At 44.9% G+C, this 22,504-nt stretch overlaps 2 protein-coding genes across 7 annotated transcripts in view; both read left to right on the forward strand.

Annotated features, from left to right (window-relative positions):
• Positions 1-820: 820 nt before the first annotated feature.
• Positions 821-10,690, forward strand: LOC102568398 (sulfotransferase 1B1). 5 transcript variants are annotated; one of them, XM_019500137.2, is made up of 9 exons: positions 831-927; positions 3,160-3,235; positions 3,330-3,478; positions 3,994-4,122; positions 4,390-4,487; positions 5,428-5,554; positions 6,389-6,483; positions 7,987-8,183; positions 9,709-9,821. In XM_019500137.2, the coding sequence occupies exons 2-9, from the start codon at positions 3,207-3,209 to the stop codon at positions 9,719-9,721; spliced, it is 837 nt and encodes a 278-aa protein (XP_019355682.1). In that variant the 5' UTR covers positions 831-927; positions 3,160-3,206; the 3' UTR covers positions 9,722-9,821. The 5 variants fall into 5 exon arrangements, with proteins under 5 accessions (XP_006268539.1, XP_019355683.1, XP_019355682.1 ...); XM_019500136.2 differs by having other exon boundaries at positions 835-927; positions 7,987-8,167; positions 9,709-10,690; XM_006268477.3 differs by lacking the exon at positions 3,160-3,235 and having other exon boundaries at positions 821-927; positions 7,987-8,167; positions 9,709-10,690.
• A 5,684-nt stretch (positions 10,691-16,374) lies between these two features.
• LOC102568629 (UDP-glucuronosyltransferase 2C1) overlaps positions 16,375-22,504 on the forward strand; it is a 77,351-nt gene continuing 71,221 nt past the window's right edge. For both annotated transcript variants that reach the window (XM_059722176.1, XM_059722175.1), the window contains exons 1-2: positions 16,375-18,031; positions 19,151-19,211. In XM_059722176.1, coding sequence (XP_059578159.1) covers positions 17,715-18,031; positions 19,151-19,211 — 378 coding nt within the window. In that variant the 5' untranslated portion in view covers positions 16,375-17,714. The remainder of the gene's footprint in view (positions 18,032-19,150; positions 19,212-22,504) is intronic.

The raw sequence follows: 22,504 nt of genomic DNA on the forward strand, positions 1-22,504 counted from the left end.
TGTGACCAATTGAACTGGCTACTTTGTTTTTGAATGAGAGCTGGGATTCTCACATCATTGCATAGCCTTGTCATCATGGAAGTTCAGGCAAGGTAATTAGCACTGCTGAAGAGAGCACACAGTTTAACTCACCCTCATACTAACTAGTGTACTCACAGTCCTATGAAAATATGGCTTTAGTGGTTCCAGTTTGGGAAGGACTTTGTATAGAGCAGTACAGTGTATGAAGGCACAGATGCCTGGCATAGTATGACATGGCTTCAGTTCATATTAACTATCTAGGAGAAAAACTGAGCTGACCCTGGCATGTTTTGCCCCAGAGATTTCAGGATTTGCCAGAACCAGCCATTGCTTTGGGTTCACACACAACGGAAAGATCAGCTCTAAGAACCAGATGCAGATAGTGCGTCCACAGCTAGTACATCCTCTCCTTGAAAATCTCTTTCACGTACCCTGCACAGACACACCAGCCTACAAGCTGCAAATCTGACTCAGACTCCTACTACATTCATCCCAACAGTCTCTGGGAAAAGATGATGTCCTTTTAGTTTTGTAATGTGACCTGCAACAACCCCCGTGGCTCCCCAGAGAAAACATACACTCCTCACCCCTCAACGTGGAGCAGCCTTGGAAACCCAGTGAGTCCAGCTCTTGTTTTTTCTCAGCTGAACTCGTTTGACAGCTTCCTGACAAGCTGGATTTGTTCTTTGCTGGCCCACAGCCCAACTTTTCTTTTTTCCTAGGCTCCTCCTATTCTAACCCATGGCTTATGTAACTGGGACCTTTTGTTTCCTTGGCTGTGCTCCAAAAGAATTTCTTGCTGTTCCTAGGGACCTGCCCAATCCCTCCCTCTCCTTGTAGAAATCTTACTGCTTTGTACACAGCTTTTCTTTCTCCCCAAGAGAGAAACACCACAGGAAGAGAAAGGTAACTGAGAAGCTTTGACAGTCTGCACTGCTGTTGCCAGAAGTTTGCCATCTCTGCTGTCACTAGACTGAAGAGCAGAGCAGTTCTCTGAGCAGCATCTCTTGAAGAGGCTGGGTCTAAACCCAGGAAGAGGCCTGGGCTTTCAGGGTAAAATATGAGATTGAATATTCTGGTGTTGCAAGCCTGCACAGCACAGTCTCTGGAGTTCCCCCTTGTAAGACTTTGTAAGGGGAGCTGGGTGCCCAGGGGAAGGAGATGAGCGTATGTCATAAAATGGATTTGTCAGATGGAAGGGGCTTTACTTTGTGTTGCAATGTAGTCTGGGGCATCTGGATGGGTCAGAGTTGTGGGGTCCAAGCTGATGTTTTGGGAAGGGGCCAGGACTGTATGAATTTTCTGCTGATTTATGTGAATTTAAGATTCAAAATGGTGAATTGGTTCCTAATTTCTAGCCTCTCTCTCTCTCTCTCTCTCTCTCTCTCTCTTTCTGTTTGACTTTCTCTATGTGCTCAGGAGCTTCTACATCTTGGTATTTTTTGACCAGAAGCTAAACTATTCTTTATTTGCTCTTTTCAGAGGAAAGTAAGTCCTGCTTGTTGCTGCCATTTACAGATTTCAGGAGAAGATAAGCGTTTTAATAGCTAATCATTCAAGAGTGCTTCAAAGGCAGCTCTTGACCTATTACACAAATATACCTGCCAACAGGATCAGCTGTAGTTATCACTAATTTTCACTAGTGTGGTTTCCCTACTAATATTTGCTTATTTAACATTTGTTTTGCAATGAGGGAAGGGAAGTACTGTGTATTCTTCTGATCATATTGCTTATAGACTTTCTGCACTGCTCATCACATCTGCATAGCTAATCATTTTATTATCAACCCATTCTGGGTGCAGGAAAATAGAATGTGATATGCTAAATTACAGCTGAGAATGTTGCTTTATTGGCTAATTGGTTATTCTTTATTTACAAATTAGTAATAATTTTGAAACTTGGATTATATAATCTGTAGTGAGAATTTTTCAAAGCACTTTGTGTTGTCCTCTCTTGGGCCATGAATGTGCATGTGCCTAGGTACTAGGCCTCACTAGAGCCCTTCCTCTTCCTTTGAGTCTGGAGCAATAAGTCACTCCAGGCCATGCATATCTAGGGTGAAAGAGTACACCTCACTGACCTAATTTGGCTGTTAGGTTTGTGCTGAAGTAAACTTCACTCCAGTTATATGGAAGTAGTGAGCCTGTGAAAAAGTACTGTCATTCATTTTCCCTTGGTGAAAGCGCTAAGAAGCAGCCTGCACAAAGTAAAGCTATCTCTTGTAAGAAGTGTTGTTATACCACTGCAGACAGATTTTTCGTGTAGGAAGGATTTGCCACACATTGCATGGGCAAAGGGTTGCTGAATGAAGGATCAGCTGTGAAGTCCTCTACTCTGGCTTTCACTTCAGAAAGTGGAGTTCATGTCATCTGTGGTCTTAAGCAGCTGATCAGAGAAATGACACCTTTTGAAATAAAAACCACAGCAAAGAGATGGTGCACCTCTGCAGCCCTATCCAGCTGTTCGTTATAGCTGTACCATACCAAGAGTTAGTTTGCAAACCTGCATCTTCACAGAGGGGTGTGGAAACGAACCTTAAGATCACAGATTGTGTTATAGTAAATAATTTGTGCTACTTCTACCTAGGTAGTATCTGAGAACTTCACTTAATTCACAGCTCCGCTGGGCTGTACACAAGAATTTATGATCTACATTAGGGGTCAGCGACACATAGGAAAACAGACTCCAGGTCTTCTGAGTCCCAGTCTTGTACCTTTACCATATGACCCTCCTCCCTCTCAGTAACCATAATTTATGCCCTTGATTATTTACACTTGACCTCTACCACAGGAGAACACCCAATGGGTTCAGCCTCTTGCATTGATTGGTTCCTTTGCCCCTTTCCAGCCTTTAGTAATAGTTACCTTGGCACCGTGGAAAAGTGCTATTATTTTATTGTGAGAAATGCTGTTTGCTTTTGAGAGGAGAGACCTGAAAAAGATTGTATCAAAGAAATTAAAGGGTAAGAAAGCTGAACTATGGCCTCTTTCATAAGGCATTGTAATGAAAAACTGGAGTTAGAAAATATGGTGTAGAATGGAAATGTCATTGCTGCCCCTGCTTTTAATAGCTGAGGACACACACACACACTCTCTCTCTCTCCCTCTCTCTCTCTCCCTCTCTCTCTCTCTTAACCAGTGAGAGCAGAGATGAGCAACTGACTGCAATAAAAGAAGCATCTTACCATGCTCCTCTCAGCATTTGGAAATACTGGGTAAATGAATAATCATCTCACCTAGCTGCTCTCCCTTCTTGTTTCTGTTCTGATTACACTCTGGTTACATCCTATTACATTTTACCCCTGGCAGGATGTCTCATCTAGAAAGTTACCTTCGGCAGGACTGGGGGCTAGTCCATGACATCCCAATGGTTTATGCATTTTCTTTCAATTGGGAAAGAATTGACAACTTCCAGAGCAGGCCTGAGGACATTGTGATAGCCACATACCCCAAGTCTGGTGAGTTATCATGGCTTTAATGATTACAGGCCAAAGCAGCATGTGAAGCCTGGTGCTGGAAATGTTGACAGATATGCCTTCGAGCCCCACCTGGTTCTCAATTTGAGAGAGAAAACCAGCTCCACTGATTCACAGCTGCTGCTAGTGTTAATATGTCAGAGCCTCTCCAGTGTGATGTGTAGCACCCTCCCGGCCAATCAACCATTAGAATCCACCCCGTTCACTTGGACCCCGGACTCATCTGGATTGCCCATGGTGCTTTCCCAGGGTGACTGTTTGAGAAAGCTATCACACTGTAGTGTTTTCTGACAAACTAATGAGATCCCATCACTCCCCACCCTCAAGCTAATACATGAGAAGCAGCCAGAATACAGAAGATACTAGCTCAGTGGACTAAATGACCATGACTGCGGTTATCTAGGATGGCTGAGACAGTATCGGGCCCTTTCCTCTCTATTTCTGAATAAGTGAACCATATACTTGACTGACATTTTCTTCTCATGTCTGGCTTCCAGGCACCACATGGATGAGTGAAATTGTGGACATGATTCTGAGCAATGGTAATGCTGAAAAATGCAAGCGTGATGCAATCGTCAACAGAGTGCCCATGCTGGAATTTGCTGTCCCTGGAGAAATGCCAGCAGGTAAGTCTGGCATTAGTGCTGCAGGAGTGCAAACACATGGATCAGCAACTTAATGCAGACTTACAGGTTAGGAGAGGAAAGGTAGGTTTGTAGACAAAGCACTGGTCTGGAGATGTGGGTTCAGTTCTTCACCTTCAGTGAGACATTTGCTTCAGTTCCTTTTGAAAAGGCATCTTAAGCTGCTCAGTCACTGAGGTGCCTTTGAAAATGTTACCTTTACTGCTGTGTCTCTACTCAGGAATTATCTTTTGAAATTCTACTTCATAGGTACAGAGCAACTGTCCAAGATGCCGTCTCCTCGCTTGGTGAAGACCCATATCCCAGTCCATCTTCTTCCCAAGTCCTTCTGGGAGAATGGCTGCAAGGTAACCAGCTGCAGTAATCTCAGGCCTACTAGAGAAAAGGCTGATGGGGGTATACTGTGATTCCCTGGATCACTGCATTGTTTTCATCTGAGTTTCCCAGACTTCCCCAAAGGTGGAATGTGGTTCCAAAAGTGCTACTCAGTTCCCCATTCTGTGTCCTGATGCAAACGCTAAAGTGTAGTCCAGCTCCCTCCTCCCAAGCCATTGTAGCTCTTCAGGTCAAGTTGAAGTACTAGCAGAAGCAGCATATGTTTGACACTAAAGGGAGCAGGTATGACTATGGGGCTGCCTCTACATGAGACACTGCTCAGTAGCTCATTACTACTGCACAGTAGCATCGTGTGGCATGAATTGTAACAAGCTACTGCGCAATAGTAATGAACTACTGTGTAGTCAGCATCACCACAAAGCCATGTGGGGATGCTACTGTGTAGTAATGCCAGTTACTGTACAGTCATTTAGTACTTGGATATGCTTGGGATGTGGCTTGGGTGTACAATCTAGATGCTGGCTGCTGCATTGAAGAGAAAATTTATTCCACAGGGTTCTGCCTTTCAGAGCCAGGGGCCACTGAGTTACAAAGACAGAAATGTATGTTTTTGCTTTGTCCCTATAACAAAAAGAGAGGCAGAGAAGAGGTAACCACCTAAGAGCACAGAAGAATGCAATAGAAAAACTCAGATGAAAGCCAGGATTATCTGCTTCCAGTTCGGTGCCCAGTCCTTGACACTCTGGTGCCCTGCCTCACAGTGTTCAGGGGCACCCTCACACTTGATGGCCTTCGTTGGGGCCAAGAGCCACAGCTGAGATATCCCTGGCAGTAGGGCTGGGATTTTGACAGAAGCCTAAAGGTTCCAAAAGAGGGTCCTTTGACAATCCACTTCTAGAGCCCTTGTAAGTTGCAGAGGCAACACTGATTCGTCTCCTCCCCCTGCCCCAGGTGATCTATGTAGCCCGGAATGCCAAAGATGTAGCTGTCTCCTTTTACCATTTTGACCTGATGAACAAGATGCATCCACACCCTGGGAGTTGGGAAGAATACCTTGATAAATACATGGCAGGCAAAGGTGAGCTTGGTGTCTGTCGTGAATTTGTGCTCCCAGATGATTAAACTGCTATTGCTTGAAATGTAAAGGAAAGGGACCTGCAGCTGTAGGTGAATTACCCAGATGAGCTTCTGCTTCTTGCTAGAAATATCCATGCTGTGTGCTTTAACCATTCCTTTGATTCCCTAGGAATTTGAGGGGATCTGAGGAAGGGAATTTTCCTCCTATAACAGTTGGTTTGAATAGCCTTCATTCAATCTTTGCTTCCCTTCACAGAACACAATTTCAGGGGAATCCACATACCAGGGGATACACTGACTCAGATGTTTTATGAGTACAACCTAAGGGCAAAGTCTCAGCTATTGTAAATCAGCATAGCTACATTGACTTGACAGGACCCAGGGTCATTTATGCCAGTTGAGAAGTTGGCCCATTTGATTTCAAAGTGGCCTTACTGATTTGTACCTATAGATTAAAATGAAAGGATGCCAGTTTACCCCACTCAAGGATTTAGCTCCATGCACCTGACTCATTATGCGCCAACATCAGCCAGAGACCAAAGCTAAGTTGTAGTCACACAATATTAGTTATTATCTAGTTTCTGTTCTAGTCATGGACAAATAGATAAAGATTATAACCCAACACTGGAGCCAGCAAGGCAACGAACTTGCCTGAATGTGTGCAAATGAGCAGAACTGGGCATTTCTGTATAGACACCAGATTTACACATGGTTTTGGATATATGTGTGCACAATGAACTTCGACAGTTACTCCAGCAGAGAGTTTGCCCTCTCCCCTACCCCTTAATATACTCTTTCTCTAATGGTATTTTAATACCTCTGTCTCCAAGTATAGTTGCTTTTGGTTCCTGGTATGAACACGTGAAAGGCTGGTGGGAGAAGAGGCAGGATCATCCCATTCTCTACTTGTTCTATGAGGACATGAAAGAGGTGAGATGGCAACTATAACCCTTCCAAAGAGCAGTGTGCCTGCTATCCTGGGATAACTTGTCTGTGGGTGTGGTCACGTTCCTCATGGGTAAAAGAGTCAGGTGATATAAATGCTTTGGTTGATGTTAATATCATGCCCAATCTGTGAGCCTAAATCTGAACTTCTTCCCCACTTACTCTCTTTCCTTTAGAAGGGTTTCTAAGAAAAGAAGGGATTGTGGTATGGACCAGATTCTGTACAGCAGGAGGAGGCAGGAGGGCAATCATGTTGGGAGAAAAAGTGAACAGACACATGCTTTCTAACTTGAGTACTAATATGCACCCATTACCGTATAATTTTGAAAATATCCATTTCACATATGTGACCTACAGAAGCATGATTATCTTTTAGAACTGAGAGAGGCACACAAAGAGAGAGGCTCACAAAGAGAGAGGCTGCCCATAACATCTCAAATGAACTGAGGTGCAGATAGGACAAATGACTTCTTTAGGAAGGGGCAGGAAGAACAGTGGGAAGTTGAGGAAGGATTTGAATAAGGGGAGGGGAACTGTTCTTGAAGGGCATCGCTCTTCACTTTGACCCCAAGTCAGATCTTTGATAGGGATCTGAAAGGGTACAGTTATTTTTGTTTTCTTCATTTCCACTGTGTATCTCCTAGTATTGGCTGTGAAGCAATTAGAAACACTGAAATACTCCCCAGAAGGTTTCTCCAGTGGCATTTCCAATAAAGGAGAAAGCAGGTAGTACTAAAAACCTCATAGAAGTCTGCTCCTGTTAAGATTTCCATATCAAAGTGATTGGGATAGGCATCCATGTGTAGGGTACACCCTTGAACTCATGATTAATCACTGTAAGATTTGTACTCCCCATTTAAAAGTGTCTGATTCTGAGGGTATGCTGGAGTTGGATCTCAAACTTTAATCCCTGGGGTTCTGCAATACTTTGGTGTTAAAGAACAGATCCTTATCCAGTTGATGATCTCACCCTACGAGTTCTGGTGCTCGCTGGGGAAGATAAGGATGGAACCAGGCACCCTCCAAAATGGCCGTCTGCAACACTGTCTAACTAAAGCAAGGGTACTGTTGAATGAAAAACCAGCTGTGATCTCTCTCTCTCTCGCTCCCCCCAATATACACATAAACTATATTAAAAAAACATTACTGAGGGCGTGAACTCAACCAATCAAAAACTAGGGAATGTCAATGATCATACAATATTGCCTATGCAATGTGCTAACTCTGGAGATGGAGACATGGAATGGCTATGCCAGCTGTTAGTTTTCTTATTTTGAAGAGGGTGCAGGAGTTGGGTACAAGGTTGATTAGTTGTCTTTATGAATGGCTTGTTTGGACACCACAGAAGATTTTAGGTTGCTAGCATCCTGAGGAAGTCCTAGGCTTCCTTTGCCTTCTGGTTTGGTGACACTGATGATCACCTGACTGTGTAAGCAGTTAGGTCCCACTATACTCTCTCTGAATGAAGCATTGCCTGTCTTCCTGTAGGACCCAAAGCGTGAAATTCGGAAGGTGATGCAGTTCCTGGGGAAGGACCTGATGGAGGAGGTTCTGGATAGTATCGTTCATCACACATCCTTTGAAGTGATGAAGGAAAACCCCAGCACTAATTACAAGGTGGTCCCAAGTGCCCTGATGGACCAAGCCATTTCCCCCTTCATGCGCAAAGGTGAAGATCTGCATGGGTACCACAACCCTTTATTTTCTTCAGTTGTCATAGGCAGATGCTTTCTTATCTAGTCCTCCCCCCTGCACTACCTGTGAAGGTGGATGTGTTTTTATCTGGTCCATCTTCATTGGCTTTTAAGAAACAAACTGGTGACACTTTTGGTTCCTAATGAAGAAGAGCTGGTATCCTTAAATTTTATGACATTAGGCACTAATTTGCAATCCCTTTCTCATCAGAGACAGAGAGAAATGAATGGGTCTGGTCACCAAACCATACTCTGCCTGCTTAGTCCATGGTGATTCATGAATGAAGGAGATACAGACAGTTTTTCAGGAGGGCTCTGCTCCCAGAGAGGCACCTACACTAACTGGATAGATTTTTCAGATGTGCACTGCATGCAGCTATTCCCTCTGAGAGTGAAAAATATTTATCAAAGTCTGGTTGCTTTCTACAGGCAGCTAAACAGGAGTTCAGTTCTCTAAAAAAATGTGGTGGTAGAACTGCAGGTCTCTGTCTGGTATCTGTGTCAAAAACCATATTCACTAGAAAAAGAAAAAGAAGTATGTGGGCCAAAGTCTCAAGGGGAGTCATCTGAGAAAACTAAAAAGACAGAACAATTGGGAGGGGAGGTGAAGGAGAAGTGTAGAATAGGGAGAGGATAATGAAGTGCAAACCTTTTGGAAGAGAGACCATTTACTACTCTATGGATGCATGGTGGATATGACTCCCCATTCTTGATTGGTCCTAATAATAATAATATAAGGACCATAATAATTATATTCCTCATATCATTCACAAAGCTGAGAAGAAATCATTTCCATAACAAAACTACATATGAAAAAATCAATATGCAATGCATGTGAGCTGGGGAAAATTATGATTATTACAATTTCCGGTATAAGTCAAATGATCAGGAGTCTGTGTTACATATTTGCTTTCTCTGGCTTTTGCCTAGAGCTCCCAAACTATTAAAAAAAACCCCATTGCAAACTTGATCACTATGATATTTTAGTTAATCAATTTCTGAATGACTTCTTTCCAATTCAAAGCTAATTGTTAGAAAATCTTTTGATGAAAAAAAATCACTGTAAAAATATCTACCATGAATAGTGGGATTTTACTTGATGACCTCTGTCCACAGAATATGGGGAAAAAAACTTAAGCTGTGAGACTGAAAGGCAGATTGGCTTATCTTACATGTAGCACCTAGTAGGACTGGAGGGTGCCCAGCACCATCTGGGAAGGGGCGAGCTTTTATCGGATTAGTGCTCCATTTAGTGAGCTACAGTTCTGGGCCTGGTGTATGGAATATTGTGGCTATTGTCCGGCTATTGTGTCTGTTCAATAGCCCTAGAGTTAAATTTCCCTCTCCATTACAGCTGTGTAAATCTGTTGGGTTACATAGAAGAGTGCCACTGAGGTCAGAGCCAAGCCCTTCCTCACTCCATGAATTTCTTCTCTATTGCAGTTTCCTCCACCAGCAGACCCTTTGCCTCATGTGAGCCTCTGCTTTTTCCTTCATTGTCTCTTTCTCATCTCAGGGATTGCTGGTGACTGGAAGAATCGCTTTACTGTGGCCCAGAATGAGAGATTCAATGCAGACTATGAGAGGAAGATGGCTGGGACCACCCTGCGGTTCCGAACAGAGGTCTGATGTACCTGGATGCTCAACGTCATGAAGCTAATCCATGGTTCTCTGGAGTTTCCTGTGGCAGCAGCATTTTTTTTTCTTTTCCCTCCTTCTTCCTTGAAAAGATGGGCTGTACACTTGGAAATGTCTCTGCAGAACAGAGGCTTGGATCTGAAGTGTTGGGGCACCTGCACCTGGGTGTAATAACACTGAGAAGTGGGAAATTGTTCTGAGTGTCTGGGATTCCTTATATGAGCTCTGAATAGCCAGAAGACTCATTCCCTAATTACCTCCCATGAAAACACATCTGATTTTGTCCTGTAAATTTTAAGCACCGCAATACTAGCCTGGACAGTTTCACCGTGAGCTTGGACCCAGATTCAAATTTGACAATGAAGTAACATAGGCACACAGGGGCTGATTTATGGAATCAGAATCATAGTTGGAAGGGAGCTTATAGGTCATCTGCTGTAACCCCCTGCACAAATGCAGGAATGCTACTTCTAAATCATCCCTGTCCAATGTGTATCCAGCCTTCTTCTGAAAACCTCCAATGAAGAAGATTCCACGGCTTTCAGCCACTACAGTGTGTTCCACCAAAACTGTAAAGCAGTAATTGGAGAACTGCAGTTGATAGAGAACTTGGTTGGTCCTTTACAGCTTCTTCCACAGGGTATGTTTACACTGGAAAAAGGATGATAGATTAATTTAGAAATACACATAACAACCATACTAAAGATCCAGGAACATGGTCTTTAACACATGTTGGCAAATGGAGCATGGGCCCCTGGTCTCTGTAGAGTTTGTATTCTCCAGAATGGTGAAGCCCCTGGTAAAACATTTGCATTGCCACTGTTACCAGTGTTAGCAGATTAAATTAGTGTGTGCAATAACCAGACTTTAATTTTGCATTATTGGGAAGTGAATCAAGACTCACCCAGAGGACTAAAGCCTCCAGTGAGGTGAAGCCTGTAACTCACTCAATAGATATTACAAGGAGGGGAATGGGAAGGGAGCAAAAACTAAGTGTTTGAGTAGCTTGCTGGCTAGGAGGTGCTAGGGAGAGGAAATTAAGAACAATGGAAGGTGGTGGCATTGTCTGGAGAAATAAATTCTCTTGACTTGCAAGTTCATTAATTTAACTGTACTTTAGTTGATGACCTCTGTCCACAGAATATGGGAAAAACAACTTAAGCTGTGAGACTGAAAGGCAGATTGGCTCGTCTTACATGTAGCACCTAGTAGGACTGGAGAGTGCTCAGCACCATCTGGGAATGGGCCTATGTTGAGCTTTTATCCAATTAGTGCTTCAGAGGAGCACTAGAAATAAATTCTCTTGTCAAGAGAAATAAATTCTCTTGACTTGCAAGTTCATTAATGTAACTACACACCATTCATTAAGTATGGTAATTTCCACAGGGACAGCAGACTCATAATAGCGACTATGAGATGGGCCACCTGTTCTCTTTTAAGTGCCTCATCTTGTGATCCAGTTTGCAGTACCCTCTCTGAAATCACCTCTCCATCCTTGATCCAATATATGCTACCGCAGGACTAGATTTTGCAAACCTCACCTAAATGTAGTAGCATTTACTCAGCTGAGGAGGGTAGTCTTACCAGGTTCTGTTACCCAGTCTATCTCCGTGATGTTTGACATATCTCATTCATTAGTGTTAGTAACAGCTCCTATTCGTGGCTTCTTCTAAAATTCTCTCCCCCAAGGTGAATATCTGCAAGCAGATGTGGCGTGCATGTGTTTTGTCTCTGTGTGTGTGTCCTATTTTTGGCTTCTAAAATTCTCTCCCCCAAGGCAAACATGTGCAAATGTATATGTGTGTGTGGTCTCTGTCCTACTTGCAGCTTCTTCTTAAATTCTCTCCCTCAAGGTGAAAATCTGCAAGTGTAGGGTGTGCGTGTGTGTGTTGTCTGTGTGTGTGGTGTGTGTCTTATTTGTTGCTTCTAAAATTCTCTCCCCCAAAGTGAATATCTGCAAGTGTATGTATGTGTGTGTGTGGTGTGTCCTACTTGTGGCTTTTTCTTAAATTTTCTCCTCCAAGGTGAATATATGCAAGTGTGTGTGTCTACATGAGAGAGAAGGCGCCAGGGATACCGTGGGACATTTATGAATAAGCGCTACTCAACATGAGACAGGACTGCAGAATCACATCTGTAACTTTCTTATACTAAGAATGTCTTAGTATGAATGTTGAACAGATGACTGGAAAATAATATGTTTTTATTACAGGACTTTATTTTGCAAACTACTATTTAAAATGCTACATTTTTACATTTCCCTCCAAGGCTGCAGCACTGCGCCCCCCCCTCCCCCGGGGAACTGTTCTGGAAATGGCACTAAACTCCTGTGAATATTCCTGATCCTAAAATCACGTCTGGATTTTCTGGCGAGGCAGATGCTGCCAATAATAAACAATAATAAAAGTGAGTGCCCTTGCACTTCAAGTGAATCCTTCCCCAGGGCTTCACCTGATGATGTCAGGGCATAGGATCCTATGAATCATGCATAATAATAGCATTAGGGGTGCTCTACTGTATTCACAGATGATGCTACAAAATGTAGTAGCAACACCTCTCAGAGTGAGTTGGGGGTAATTAGAGAACATGAGGGTTGGAAGGGATCTCAGGAGGTCACATCTAGTCCAACCCCCTGCTCAAAGCAGGACCACCCCAAAGCGCCCGCTGCTTTAAGAACCATATGTACCGATGCCCATAGTGAGAAAATCCTTCCTAATGTCTAACCTAAGCTTCCCTTGCTGCAAGCCGGACCCGGGGCTCTTGTTGTGCCGTCAGTACCACACGGGCTTGGGAAAAACCCTCCGGCGGGTCTGCGGCAGGGACAGTGCGCGGGGCCCGCACGCCGCGCTGCAGCCTCCCTCAGTGGAAGACCTTGAGCGCGGGGAGCTCCAGCTGCACTTGCCGGGGGACGCTGCAGTGGCGGAGCCCCCACACACCACCGCTCCCGCCGCGGGCTCTCCCGATTTGCTCTGCCCTGAAGGAGGAGGGGGCGCGGAGCCCAGGCTCCAGCCCCGGGACGGTGAGGTGGCGCGGCATTGTCCCTGCCAGCAGGGACAATGCAGGCAGGGAAGGGGGGAGGCCCCGCCCTGTGCTGTAACGTCAATGGGTGCCCCGGTGACGTCAGAAAAGCCTCGCCGTGGCGTCATTCTTGTCCCGCCGGGGGCAGGGAGGGGGGGCAGTGCGTGGGGCTGCAGCGCCCCCCACCGGCTGCCCGGCCAGCAAGGGGCCCAGGCTGGTGCAATGGGGGAGAAGAAAGGTGAGAGGCAGGCGGGCGGGCCCCTACCCCGGGGCAAGCCCAGGGCCTTGCAGGGCACAGCCTAGGGTGGCAGAGGGACCTGCCCCCATCGGGGGTAGGTCTAGGGCCCGGTTGTGGGCACGCTCTCTCCCTCTGCTCTGCTCCTCACCCTTTGTGAGTCAAAGACCTTCATGGGTGTAGCATTGCAGTCGGGCAGGGCAGGCCAGGAGGGTGGCCTCAAAGTGGGACCAGCCAAGGTGGTGCATGAGCAGGCCGGCTCACTGTTCATTCAGTTTTAATGCCTGTAGAGCTGAAGGACTCGTGGTACTAGCAAGAGCCACGAACAGCGCAGGCCAAAGCTCTGAACTTTTGCCACATCGCCCAGCAGTTCAGCTCTGACCTTTGACATCCCTGCTATTCCACTCGAGCGCAGGCACTGCTTTCTAGGGGATGGTGTGATATGTGGGCTTGCAGCCCACAATGCAGACACTGCTATTGGCAAAAAGGGGCTTTTGGTACCATCGCAGAGTAATATGCCCTTTACTGCAAAGGGTACGTTCCCATAGAGTAGGGCCCCACTGCATCAGTGCCCAGTGTCATGAAAGCTTGGCAAAGATGGGGGAGCTTGAGTCCTCACCTGGAATTCCCCGGGCCTGTGACCAGAGGCAAGAAAGTGCTTGGGTCTGTCAAGAAACAACAGCCTGCTTTCTTTCAGGGAGACGCTTCCCTGGGTGCATTTGTGGCATTTAATCCCAAGGGAAATTTTAATAAGCTGAGTACTGCCAAGATACGTGGCTGTCGGTCAGCTTCACTTTGTCCTCCTGAGGTTGAACAAGCTGTTCTGGCTCTGTACCCATTTGTAGTCTCCTACTATTTGCTACTTCTGCTGTACAACAATGCGTGAGAAATTGCTGGTGGCTTGGAGTAGGAGGCTGTGAGGATCCTTCAGTGTGTCCCAGTCCTCTGAAGCCCCCTGAGCAGATCAGCAAAGCTCTGGATTTTGCACCAGGCACTGATGCATGGGTGCATAATGTTCGATCAGATCAAAATGCAGGCCCTCCATCACTTATTCCTCTGAGAACTATCTCGTTATAATATTATACTCTTACATACTCTGTGGGAAGTTTTAGACCATCATATTACCAACTCCCAAAGCTATCCCATGCATGAAATGTGAGGCAATAACATATCAGGTACAACTTTCTCTTGCCTCATCTTGCATGACAGTAATAGTAAAATGGCAAAGGGGATGGCTTTGTACAACTGGCATTGAGGAAAGGGCATAAAATGACAGATGGAGGAAAACAAGACAGAAATGACAGAAGGCCAGATGAGACCTGAATTTTGCAAGGCAGGGGAAATTGTTTGTGGATGGACCAGCTGTGGCTGTTCCCCCACCTTTGCCCACTCACTCTTCTCACTGCTCTGATTTAGCAGAATTAGCGATATTCAAAATGTTCATTTCTGACCTTGGCTTAAAAAAAAGAAGATTCTGTCACACTAGCAGTGCGAGGAAGCAGTAGCTGTACTCTGACTTAACTATTTTAGGCCTGGTGTGAGTGACACTGGTTTAAATGAGCACATGGTAAAAATGGCTTTTCAAGTCACAGCACTGTCTGCATCTGGGCACCCACTATTCCAAAGGTGGGGGTCTTGTAAATACTGTCTAAGAAAGACAGTTGGCTGTCATAACCAGTGTTTTAGGTTTTTAAAACTAATTTAGAGTTGGAGTTCAACTCAATAGCTTTCCCAGGTCTATGGTACACTGGGATCAATAAAATGGAAGGTAAACACTTGTCTTCATTCTTTTGCTGTTGTATTTTAAAGGGAGCTGGAAGCAGTACTTTTGCTGTGCTGGTGCTTCAGAAACTGTATCTTCCAGAAGGTAAGCCATATTTTTGTTTTTAAGGAACCGACTCAGCTGTAGGCTTTATGGGTTTCTGAAGCCAGCCTATAGCCCTGGGGGGAAGGGGGGAAAGAAGATAAGTCTTTTAGTAGGAAAGAATTGCCCTTGTTCCACATTTTACAAGTTTAGTAGAGGACCAGTTTCTGTGGCTGAGCAGCTCCTCAAAATGATCACTGTTGAGTTAATATTACCTCAGTCTGACCTGGATTGAATTTAAGTCAGATAGTATTTATTCATATGTCATTCTCCCATGAGAAACTGTGTATGAGTGTCTCATATGCCACCAACTTCATCTCTCACATCTCAGTGCTGGTTGAAAAGGTAGACTTGAACTATGTTATCTGAACTTGTTGTTGGCAACACAGTGTATCATCTCACTCCATTACCTGTGCAGTCATTGTGGAAAAGGAGAAGAAACCATACTGACCCCCAGGGACTTCATGTATTAGAGTCTTTGGAGTAGAGGAATTATCACTCAATATGACCTTTTTGGATTTATTACTTATTATAGTGTTCTAGGCACTGTAAACACATGGGCAGACCCAGTCCTTATACCAAAGTCTAATACAGATGAAAAACAAATGAAAAGACAAGGTAAAAGGTGCAACATATCAACAACATGATCAGAATGAAGATTAGCCACAGCTCATTAGTTCCATGGTTTAAAATATGCCCTTATTATATTGCAACATTTTAAGAAATGAAGCAAGGAAGAAATTGTAATTAGAGCATGTTGTTTATTCCCTTTGGCATCCAAACTGTATTGTAGTCCTGTACTTTTTGTAATTGGCACCATCTGTTTTGATACTAAATAAGACCACAAATTGGTCTGGCAGCAATTTTGTCTAGAATAAATAGTAACGGAACTAAAGCACGGTACTTCTAGGCATTATTCTTTATAACATGCTCTTGTTCACCACTCGCAGGTCATATACGATGCCAACAGTTACATACAAGAGTTCAGCCTGACCCAATAACAGCCGTATTCTTTCTAGTCCATAACATCAGAAGCTTTTTTCCTAAAGCCTCTCAATTCCAGTCACCTCAGGAAAAGCATGGGGTGTCGTTGTTTCCTGCAGTACACCATGAAGATAAAATCATAGTTTGGTTTAGTGAGGCCTATGGGTTCCAAAACCTTTATCACCAGGGCCCTGGTTTTATATGCAAACTGATGAGCTCAGGGCTGACTCTGTCCCAAATTAGAGGCCCTACATTGGAGACAATGATATAGGCATCAGCTATTAAAGCAATCCTAAGACACTAAGGTAGGTGCAGTTATTGCAGTGCTGACAATGGCATGTTTCAGGGAGACAGAGGAGGCACCTCCAGATGGGGAAAGAGTGGCCCAAACAGACTGGAGATAGCTTTACCCATATATCCTCTTTTCTTCCCCCCCAGGGACAGGATGGAGACAAAGGCTCAAGGGTGGTCCTTCTCTCTGACTGTTTCACCTTGACTTAGTCTTCATCCCCCCGAAACACACACATATTGTGTCCCTTCAGTCTTGCAGCAGCAAGATCCTGCGGCATCTGGCTGCCGCATCTCAAGCAGCTCCACCTTCATAGGTGCCTTGAGGAAGAAGAGGCATCCTCCATGCGAACAGTGTTGGCACCCACAAAGCCCTGCTGGCCACAAGGGCTTGCTGTAGGGTCAGGCTAGCCCCATCCCTCCTGCTGGATGCGTGAGGGAGGCTGCGGCACAGGCTGGGGTGAGCTCACGGAATGCCAGCCCTCCACAAGCCTAGCCTTCAGAGCAGCGCTTACCCCCATCCCAGGGGCACTGTCCCTGTCCCATCTGTGTTGTACACCCCCAAATGTCTGTGGAGAGCAGCCAGCTCCTGAAAGACATTGTGAGATGCAGTCAGCTCCAGCCCCTGAACAGCTGAGGGAAAGCTGGGGGGAGAGCCTGGTACCAACTCTGAGCTCCCCCTTCCCTGCCCTCAGCATTGAAAGGGCAGGAGAAGCTTGGGGATGACTTTACTTGCCTTGTATTGTGAGCTTTGAGCCTCCCTCAGACAGAATCGAGTCCCCTGAATAGAATAAGATTGGTTCCCAGTCATGTTCAGCAAGTTTTTGTCTCTCCTTAAAGTCAGCGGCTTCTTTTCTGCCTGCAGTCCACTGGTAACAACACTGCCTGAATCCAGCAGTTGTGTCCCTGTCTGCTTTGGGACATTCGTTCCAGTAGTGCTGGGTAATCTAGTAACCCACAGGTTTTCTGACTACACTGGCAACATAACTCTCATCCAACTGCCAAATGGTCAGATATATTGACCCACACAGGTGCTCTAAGTTCCTGGGCATGCAAAGAGAAAATCAAGAAGGTCAAACATGATTTGAGATGCAACTGGCAAGGGTTATTAAAGACAAAAAAGGATTCTCCAACTATGTCAGAAGCAAGAGGAAAATCCAGGAAAGCATTGGTCCCTTACTAAGAGTATAAAGCTACCTAGTTATAGATGGTGCAGAGAAGGCTGAAGTATTTAATGCCTTTTTTTTTTGCTTCAGCCTTCATAAACAGAGGTAGCTACCAGGTGAATGAGATAAATAGCCCAGACTAATAGAAGAACAGGTCAGGGATTACTTAGAGCAGTTGTGTGCTTCCAAGTTGGTAGGGCTGGATGGGATGCAACCTAGGATTCTGAATGAATTCGATGAGGTATTGTCTATCCTCTTGAGAACTCATGGAGGTCAGGTGAGGTTCTGGATGACTGAAAAAGGGGAAAGATTGTGCCCATCTTTAAGAAATGGAAGTAGGAGGATCTGGAGTACTGCAGATCAGTCAGCCTGATTTCAGGACCTGGGAAGATCATGGAACAGGTGCATGTCTTCAGAAAATCTATTGTGAAGCAACTAGAGGAAAACAAGGTGATCACTCAGGAACAATCAGTATGGATTCAACACCTGGAGTAGTGTTCAGGGTCCCACAATTCAAGAAGGATGTGGTCAGATTGGAAAGAGTTCAGCACAGATCAATAACAATTATTTGTAGCCTGGGAAGCAAGACATATGAGGAAAGTCTGAAAGAACTAGTGTTACTTAGTCTGAAGAAGAGAAGACTGAGGTGGGATTTGGTAACAATTTTCAAATATCTTAAGGGCAATTATAAGTTGGGCATAGAACTTTCTCTGTAGCTTTATGGGACATTGGATTCAGAGTGGGTATGGTGGCATGGTTGCAGCCCACCTTTTGGACTGTACTGCAGGTGCAGCAGACAGGGCCTTTTTTAAAGTCCCCAAAGTAGGTAAGAACCTAGCCTATACCCAACTTTTAGCATTCTTCCCTTTCCTTCTGTGCTCAGCGGCAATTTCCCTCCCCTCCCATTCCCCACTTCACTGCTGCCACTGCTCCCAACTGACTGGGTGGAGAAGCTCTAGAGCTGCTCCTGCCCCATCCTAGCAGGGCTGCATGGAGAGCTGGAGGGTTCGGAGGTTGGTGAGCAGAGTAGGGATTTTTACCTGATTTGGGGATTTCCTGCCCTGGTGGGAAGGGGTTGAGGCTACAGCCACCCTTGTAGCACCAGTCAGTTCTCCCACATGACCTTTTAAAATCCTGGATCCACCTATGAGGGGCCAGGGTTAGAAGCAATAGCCTTAAACTGCAGCAAAGAAAATGTAAATTTGGAGAGTAGGAAGAGCATTCTGACTATGAGGGTGGTTAAGCATTGGAACAGGCTACCTAGAGAAATTATGAAATCTCTGTTCTTGGAAATTTTCAAGAGCAGGTTGGCCAGACATTTGACTGGGATGGCTTGTCCTGCCCTGAGAGGATTTGAACTAGATGACCTCAGAAAGGACCCTTCCAGTCCTATTTTCTTATGATCCTATCAAAAAGCTTAGGTCTCAGCTTACCAGTTACCTACCCAGAGTCTGAAAAAAGAGATTTGTAGGGGATGTGAAGAATGGGTTAGGGAAAGACTGGAAGACGATAAGGTGGTGGCAAGGAAGAAAACACACAATGCATTAAAGTTACAATCCCTGTTTGTGCCAAAGCATGAAGGACAGATGTTTGTTTTAAGTCATCTTAAAATAGCTAGAAGCTTTGTCATGAATCATTTCCTTTCCATATAAAAGTACTTCCTTGTGTATTTGAGTATTAGGTATTACTTGATCTTATTAATTAATTATAACATTGCTGGCAGTTTAACAAGCTCTAAATCCCTCTGTCCCATCCTGTATTGCAGTATCAGTATAAGCAGTGTTTTGCCAGAGGTGCCTGAAAAGGAGCCAGAAGAAATAAAACAGGTAAATATTGGCATGAGTTGAGGGACCTGCTGTGAGGAATTATAGCTTTAATCACTTGTCCTGTCAAATAAATAAGTGTCCTGTGGCATGTGTTACTGGATGATAATTACATGGATTGAGTGCACTGCAAATAGAATCTTGTTTACTGCCAACCTGTTGAATTTATTTTGGTAACTGCAGACACAGTCTGGAGCACCCTTTGATTAAAAAATGCCTGACCCTATTTTGTGTAGGTGCGTGTGGGACAAAGAAAACAAATGGCTGTGGCCATGATGTATGCAAAAGAAATACATTAGCATCAAGTTACTCATCTGCTGGAATGGCAGGACAAGACAGAAATATGCAAGATGATTTGTGCAAGTGTTTAACTTGAAATCTGCATTCACCCTGCAGATCTGCATTCCTGCAAGAGACATCTTAGAACATGAAGTCACAGCACTGTGACTGTTACAGCAATTGCATGACTTCCGTGACTTTTTAAATTAGGGAGGAAATAGAAGAGGCATCCTGTTTTGTCCATGGAGTCCTACCAGCACGGCACTGGCATTCCTCACAAGAAGGTGCAAACCCTATGCTGAATCATTTTTAGTTCTGAGTCACAGGTGTTTCATGAACACCTGCAGCAATTGATTGGGTTTTGTCAACAAAAAACCTAAGGGCCATATTTTCAGACAAAAATAAGACACAGAGAGAAGTTAGCAATCCAGAGCTCCTTTGTGAGATACCTAATTGGAATGGTAAGATTTTCACATTGCTATTAGGAATGTGAGTGATTTCTATGGCAGTGGAGTTGTAGCACTGACAGCAGCGAGGACTGCAACAGGCAATTGCTGAAAGCTTTTCAAAGTCCTTAAGAGGAGCTGCTTGGTGCTGAGCAGTTTTGAAAATCTGCTCATTTTGTTCCAGTGCTTAACCAAGAGCTCAGATTCTTCCGAAAGTCTGGCCTTAAGCAGTAGCATGACTGGGGGAGTGAGCAAGGCACAGCAAGCCCTAGGTGCCAATTCTGAGGTGACACCAGAATCCCCCCTTTACCCTTGGAAGTCTTTGCTATGGCAGGGGTATCCCCACACCCAGCAATGTGTCTGGGGGGCAAGCAGAATGGTGCTCACTCTCATGGGAGTCTTTGCCATAGCAGGTGCAGCCCTGTACTCAGTAGTATATCTGGGGTGGGGACCAGTGAACAGAGCACCAGGAGCTGCTATGACAGCAGCAGTAGCAGTTGCCTCTACTGTGCAGACCGCATGAGCAGGTAAGACTTCCCTTCCCCTCACTTCCCCCTGCACAGTGGTCAGCAGGTCCACAGGCCCACCTGTAAGCCAGATCCAGAATGAAGAGCTGATCTGGTTTGGGTGCCACTTACAGCATGTGCCCTGGACCAGCTCCAATCACCATATGCACCATGTGCCCCAGATTGACCCCATACCCTACACACCCTGGACCATATACAGCATGCCACAGATTGGCCTTGCATAGAGTGCATGGGCCAGCTCCGGCCCCATGTGCCATGTGCAGTGTGCATACTGTACATAACATGTAAGGCCAGTCTGGAGCATGCTGTGGGAGGAGCCAGTCTGAGACCCATAGGCACTGCTGTGGGCTGGATGATTGGACTCTGTGGGCCATATCTTTGCTCCCCTGGATGAGAGGAACCCTGAGGTCCCATCCAACCCTAGGAGTCTTTGACTCTGTGACATGTACCAAAGGCTTCCCCCAGTCAGCTGTACTGTAAATGGGTACTTGATTAATTATGATACCAGACACATCACTTCACTGTATGTTGCTGACTGCAGAAAGTGATCTGCCTTTACCACACTAGTTATGCAAGCCATGAGGCCTCAAAAAGACATTTGAACTTGATCTTTAGGTTATCCATAAGGTAATAAATTCGTGACAAACTATTAAGAGTTATATTCCTACACTGTTGCTCACACATGCTGTTAGCATGCAGCAATAAACTCTGGCACAACATGTATCAGAGTTTATTGCCCCTGGCCACGCTGTTTAAACTTGCACCCAGGACCAAAGCACATCGAGCCAGGTTGGAGCAGCTCTAGCTGGTACAAGGCCTGAGGGGCCAGCCTGTCAACTTGGGGCTGCTCTGACTTGGCTCAACTTGCTACAGATGGGCTGGCTGGGGCACAAGGGTGCTCCGTTGTAGAGGTAGTCCCCAGGCAGTCACTGTCTACACATGTGCTGCTGCGCACGAGTAAACTCCAAAGCAGTATAGTTAATTAGTTTCTTATGGCCTAATAGGGCCGCTTGTGTAGACGTGAGATGTTTACAGTGGAGCTAATTAATGTACTCTGCAGTAAACATCTTGTGTAGAAGCACCCACTGAATAGGACCTTACTTTGCAGGTAACTTTCCAAAATCAATGGGGGTACTTCCAGAGAAAGTGATATTCAAAGTGGAGCATGGAAATCAGAAGCTGGCCTGACACAAATTCATGTTGATGTTTTGAAAAGAGCCAATGTAGGTAGGAAGTCCTTGCCCCATTTAAATTCAGTAGGCTTTTTTCTCCCTAGCATTATAGGGAAACCCACCTGATGAGCAGTTTGATACTTATGCATTTCTTTGGCATGAAGAATGACCATTGCCTTCACTTGATTTTTTTTTTTTTTTTCCCCATCAGCTGACCAAGACATTGCCTTGTGTTATGCTGCTCCGTGACTAAAACAGCACTAATAGCCTGCCTGGGAATAATGTCCTGTCAGTTTCTGTGGTGGGAGAAAACTCCCTGGAGTTTGTTGTCTAGCTGTATAGGAACTAGACAACACGGGTAAAGTTTTACCGCAGTATATTTGCTCGAGCAATGACTTTTAAGCCAGCAAAGAGGTAAAATGGCCCCCCTTAAAGGGTGGGGCATTTTTTTTATATTTTTTACAACAAGGCAAGACTACAGGGTTAACAAAAAGCAATACTTGGGCGGTGCTTCACAGATCTTCAGAACAGCATATTTCTATTAAGCTGAACTAGCACTTTCTAAAAGCTAAAAGTTAAGTAACAGTAACATTATGATAGGTTAGTAAAAACTTGCACAGTAGTAGATATTTTTTAAGGACACGATTACTGTACTTAGAACAATGGCTTCTTTGTCTTTTTCTTGCTTTTTGCTGTAGCTGATTTTTCAGCACACAGACACAGATTTACTTGCTGCATTTTATTTAGAAAATGCTTAACACAGTTAAAATGATTACTTGACACAAGCAAAAGTTTAGCTATTATTCTGCCTTGTGGTTAGCGGTATTGCTAGGCCACAGGTTATGCCTTGTATTTAGCTGCAAAGCTAATAT

Source organism: Alligator mississippiensis, chromosome 2, assembly GCF_030867095.1.
Source record: "Alligator mississippiensis isolate rAllMis1 chromosome 2, rAllMis1, whole genome shotgun sequence".
Taxonomy (NCBI): Eukaryota; Metazoa; Chordata; order Crocodylia; family Alligatoridae; genus Alligator; species Alligator mississippiensis.